We start from the raw sequence: 6,000 nt of genomic DNA on the forward strand, positions 1-6,000 counted from the left end.
GACACACAAAAAAAAGCGAGTGTACTTTTAGAAAAAAATAACCAAATAAAATACTAACTTAGCTTTTTGAAGTAATCTTGCTGACCGCCATCATTGAAATGCGATTTAACTGAACGGAAGTCACTCTTTAATGCTACGTTTCCAAAATTTAAAAATAAAATCGCATTTATTTGTTTCATCGGTGGTCCATAAAAGGGGACGGTTCATAATGGGCGACTCTCCCCTACAATTAAATTTTTTAACGTGCGCAATTCATTTTTTTTTTTAATGTTAGAATAAAATATATTTTAAATTGTGCATTTAAATATTTAAATTAAAATATTTATAAGTATTTAAAGTTTTTATCTAAATGTTAAATTTTAAATCTCAATGTTAAGTTAAAGTGCAAAAATTAAATTTCTCTTGGGCATCACAAAGTCTTTGTGCGCCCCATCATCGATCATGGACTTTCCAGTCAAATAAACGTCAATGAACTAAATTTCAATCACTGATTTTGCAAATATTAAAGTAAATAAAATAAAAATTTGAGCTTTTGATATATGACTAGTATACTTTAATGATGAGTTTTACATACGTGAAACATAAAGACAATATTGTTTTAACTTATAATACATCACACAAATTGTATGACATTATAGTCGTAATAAAAATAAGAAAAGTTCAATTACTGTTTTCTTGCAATTCAAAAAGTCTCGAAACCGAAATATGTCAATTTGTCTAGGGCGGCAAAAATATATTAGCCAAAAGCATAAAAAATCCAGTTACGCCTCTATTCTCTATCACTAATTTATTACTCTAAACACCCTCTGTTTACCTATTACTCTGAACACCCTATCTCTTCTTTTTGTTCTAAACACTTCTTCTAAGGCGTTAGTTGACGCACTTTACAAATGTTTCTTTTGTTTCCATTTCTAATTTACTTTTTTATTAAACTTTTGCTTTCAACAAGTTTTTAAATTAAGTTTTTTTTTTCCTACTATACAGGAGCAAGTCCAAGAAGTCCGTTTAATAAATGCAATCCTTGCACGCAAGTACAGTTTATTGCAAAGCAAGCACATTTCAATAAAAAATGAATTTGTTAATACTTACGAGAAATTCACCCTTGCACAAGACAGTTTACGAGACAAGCAAAACGTAATTTTTCATTTTGTTTGTAGTATAAATGAATGCATCTATTTAATATAAATCTAGACAATACTTTTGAAGAGGTAAAATGTTATGTTTTTATTAAGTCATTTTTATCGATCTATATTGAAATTTTATTGAATGTATATGTTATTTTATTTGACATTATTTTAGCTTTGTAAAACATTTGCTCAATTACATGCAGCATTGGAATGTGTTTTTAAAGATCGTGAAATTCAAACAAAACTCGGTATAGCAAAATTCTCGCAAATGACGATAAAAAATGCGACAGAAATATCTGAAATACGTAATAAATTAAAAATTGTTGTTGATCGTATATCAGAGTTTTTGGAATCTATTAACAAATTATGTTAACTATAATACATTACACAAAATGTATGACATTATAGTCTTATATCGTTTGATTATTTAAAATTATTATTTATGATTATTTAGCATCGTTTAATGTCATTATTTATGATTATTTAGCATCGTTTGTATCCTTGGTACTCTCTATATCCTCGGTTGCCATTAGTTACCCAGGTGATTCTTGGAAATTTAATGGTGTACAATAATGTACTGAATGTATTCAGTGTATGAACTATTGTTCATTGGTTGACGTGACATTTAGCATAAGTTAATACACTGTATATTTCTTGGTTGACGTGACATTTAGCATAAGTTAATACACTGTATATTTCTTGGTTAAACTTTTTGAATCAACTTATATACTAAAGTAATTGTTAATATCTTATTTATGATTCGTTAAGGTTCAAGTTTTTTTATTGTTTTTATTTTATGTAATAACTATGATGATTTTCTTTATTCTTCATGTCACTCACTTTTGATTGACCTGTTATTTAAAACCATTAAAAGTAATATTGAAACATTTTTTGTAATGTACCATTTTGAAATGTACTCAAAAAAAATGTTGCAAAACTTACGCAATTTTAGTTTTTTCAAGATTGCGTACAAATAAAAACTTTTAATTCAAAAAAAATTATTATCCTAATTTAAACAAAATAAGAATATGAAAATATCTTTATAACAAGATAGAATATATCTTTAACCTTTTTATCATCCCTCTTATAGTGGCATAGTGGAGCGTAACAAAGAAAATCACAAAAGGTGTCCTAGTCAGAATTAAACGTAAAAAAAAAACTATTTAACAATTTAGAACTGTTCAATAATTTTTATCTCAAAACAAAAGTTCAGAAAGTTTTTATATTTTTCATATTTTTTTCAAATAAAATTTTTGATACTATTTACTGATAAAATCAAAACACAATAGAATAACGGTTTAATAATAATAATAAAGACTTTTTATAGGCTTTTCAAAAATGTTTGACATTGAAAATAATAAATTTTTTATGATTTACATTGTACTTCAAAAATTCGTTCTAATAGGTGTTTGCAATTGCATATCAGTCTTTTTAACGTTTATGTAAAGACAAGAAAAATTACATATAAATTTATTTACTTAAAAACGTCTGCAGATGTTTTTAATTTTTTAAAAACGTCTTAAGATCGTCTGCAGACGACCATGGCTAGTTAACCAAAGGTTAACTATTGTCGACGATCCCATGGCTATACATGGCTCATACTGCAGACGATCCCATGGCTAGCTAACCAAGGGTTAACAGATCTGCTAACCCTTAAAAACTAATAAATATATCTGAACAAGTAATATAGAAATAAAGGAATTAAAAGTTAATTAGATTTAAGTAAAGTCATTATTTTAAAAAATCATAATAATAATAAAAAATTTTTTATATGTATATATATACAATTATGTTAAAATAAACATGTTACTATATAACATGTTTATTTTAATTTTGCTTATTAATATATACAGCGTATATGTTAGCAAAATTAATATAATTATACGCAAAAATTAAAAGTTTCTAGCGTGTATAATATGTAAACATTTAGTGTGTATTATGTGTAATATATATTGTTGAGTATAATCAAATTAATTTATCTATAGTTAGTTACTTTTTAAGATTTTTTCTTGTTATTGTTATAACTTATTATAACTATTATATTTTACTTTTAATAGTTTATAACTATTGAACAATAATGAACAAAGAAAAATATTATTAAGTGAAAAAATGCAAAACAGAAGCGTATAAAAGAATAATCAGAGGATTCAAACTTGATTTTTTAATAAATAGGTGAATTGATGCGTAAGATATACTCAAACAAAACGTGTGACCATTGGAGTTTTTCTGAATCAAGACTTAATAGTCATCAGCACTGAGATCTGAAAATGAAACAGTAAAAATCAAATTAGTTTCAAATAGAACAAGTAAGTCTGTTAATGATTAAACTTTTGTTACTTAACTAATAAAGAGTTGCTTCAAAGACCACGAATCTTTGTAAAAGATTGAGTTTTTTTTTTTCTCTTCATTTTTTGCCGTATAAAAATATAAGTACAACCAATATTTCCAATATATAGATGGCCGGGGCAAGAAGAAGACACAATTTGTCTTATCGCCAAGCCCCGAGATTGATTCCGTAAAAAATAAATAATTTCGTATAGAGTATATAAATGTTACCAATATATATAAAATAAGATTTTATTTTTAAAAAGATAAAATAAAAAAAAAAAGTTACAGGGTCATAAAGAATTTTTTTTTTTTTTTTTTTTTAAAAATTTAAAAATTAAAAAAAAAAATTTCTTTTAAAGTAATAAAATAATCAATAAAAAGTAAAATAACAAATTCTTAGAAATAAATATTAAATAAATAAGTATATAAAGATTAATATAAATTTGCACAAAGTAAAACTTGCAATAAAATAAAAAAAAGGATTTTAACAACTTTTTTTTTTTAATTTAATTAATTAAGATTAAATACTAAAATTATTAATAAAACACAGAATTAAGAAGATTTGAACCTTTCCAATTAAAAAAAATATATATATATATTTATATGTATTTAAGCATGCTTCAACCAAAACCTTAGAAGGGTTGACAAAGATAAACTTTAAACTAAATCAAAAAAATTTATCTGTGTCACCCGAAAAAGTCAAGCACTCCATCACTAACTAGGAGCATTTGCTTCAATTTTATTTTAAATTCGTCAAGAGTTTCAAGAATTTTAAGTTAAGTGATGATGATGGGTTTTTTTATGAAAATATTTCTGGGCACTTTGTTCATGGTTGAAGTTAAATAGAACTTGACATGTTTGTAGATAGAGAGTGTGATCCCGAGCAATGAGCTATGCAGTTGCCTCAGACCTACTAATTAACCCAAAGTTAAGGCTTGTTATGTGGTCTTGACAGTACAAAACAAAAAACAGGGATACTTTTAGTCAGAGTTAACTTCTTCTAGCTTTTACCTAGAAAAGGAAACACTAAAAGACAGAAGTACATGGGGTAGTTAGTACTGGATTACATGTTACCAGTAGCAGGGTGACTACGATGATCCTGAACCTGGCCTCATCTCGGATAGCTAAAAAAAGTTACTTTTGTAAGCAGTACTTCAAAACATTAAACGGATTAAGACGCATTAGAAAAGTAAGAACGCATTAAGAATAACATATCTAAAGAAATACTTGAAATTAAGGTATGTTATATAGTTGTTGTCACTAGTTGGTAACTGATAAAGTAACTTGCGGGTGATTGAACACCACGCCAGAGGTTCAGACAGAACACAAATATACTAATAGCAACTTACGGGTAAGTAGACACCGCACCAGAGGCTTAGTCAGAACACAAACATACATATATAGTAAATAACAACTGAGATTTCACAGTAACTAAGACACCTAACTGTGAAAAGGAAAAAAAGAGAGAAGGAAAAGCGAAGGAAATTTTTTTAAAGAATAAAAAAGATTAGTTAAAAATAAAGTAAAGTAAGAAAATTATTGAAAGGTATAAACGAATTAAAAGATTGAAGAAAAATAAAACACGAAAATAAATAAAGGAATAAAAGAACAAACAGATTTAATAAAACAAAAACAAAACAAAAAAAAATCAATTAAAAGCAAAGTACCAACTTAAAAGAGCAAAGTTCGAAAAAAGTTCGAAATAATAATAGAAAGAACTAATTAAAACGTAAAAATAAATCGCTACCAATTTTCTACACCTATTTTTTTCGGCAAAAATAACAAAAGATTATTAGTTTTTTATTTTATTTTATTTTGTAAAAGTTTTTGTATTTGCATTTTCGTTCTGTAGTTTTTGCTTTCATTTTATAGTTTTTGTGTTTGTTTGTTTGCGTAAAGTTTGTTATTATTTGTGCGTTTGTTGCTAATTATTTTTATTGTTGTTCTCTGTTTTTCTATTTTACCAAACTTTTTACACCTTTCTTTTTTCGCCAAAAATAACGTTTTTGTGTTTTGCTTTTTCGTTTGTGTAAAATTTGTTACTATTTGTGCTGTTTTGCTAACTATTTTTATTGTTGTTTGCTGTTGTTATTAAGTGTTTTTGTTTGCTGTTGTTATTAAGTGTTTTTGTTTGCTATTGTTATTGAGTGTTTCTGTTTGCTGTTGTTATTGAGTGTTTTTGTTTGTTGTTGTTATTGAGTATTTTCATATTTTTTGTCTTATTATTTAACTTATTATAGCTTTATCGTTATTATTATTTTTTTAAACTATATTAATTTACGCATGCTTTTATTTATTATTATTGCTGTTAATTTTATTTTTATTTGTTTATTTTATTTAGGTGTCACTCCAATGATTTGTTTTTAACTATATGAGTGACACCTAACCTAATTTTGTTAAATTATAATAAACTTGTAATTTTTCAATTTTTGGTTGAACAAATGGATAAAAAAACAAACAAAACAAAAACATCACGTCTTGGTCTCTAACCTGGCGCTTACGTCTTAACTACAAAAAGTGTCTTATCGTAAGTTATAACAAAAGT

The 6,000-nt window shown here is 25.8% G+C and overlaps 1 protein-coding gene across 1 annotated transcript in view; it reads left to right on the forward strand.

Moving 5' to 3' along the window:
* LOC105846037 (coiled-coil domain-containing protein 178) overlaps positions 1 to 2,064 on the forward strand; it is a 45,742-nt gene extending 43,678 nt beyond the window's left edge. The window contains exons 19-21 of the mRNA XM_065812181.1: positions 985 to 1,134; positions 1,300 to 1,521; positions 1,615 to 2,064. Of these exons, the coding sequence (XP_065668253.1) occupies positions 985 to 1,134; positions 1,300 to 1,500 (351 nt within the window). The 3' untranslated portion in view covers positions 1,501 to 1,521; positions 1,615 to 2,064. The remainder of the gene's footprint in view (positions 1 to 984; positions 1,135 to 1,299; positions 1,522 to 1,614) is intronic.
* The last annotated feature ends 3,936 nt before the right edge of the window (positions 2,065 to 6,000 follow it).

This window comes from Hydra vulgaris, chromosome 12 (genome assembly GCF_038396675.1).
Source record: "Hydra vulgaris chromosome 12, alternate assembly HydraT2T_AEP".
Lineage (NCBI taxonomy): Eukaryota > Metazoa > Cnidaria > Hydrozoa > Anthoathecata > Hydridae > Hydra > Hydra vulgaris.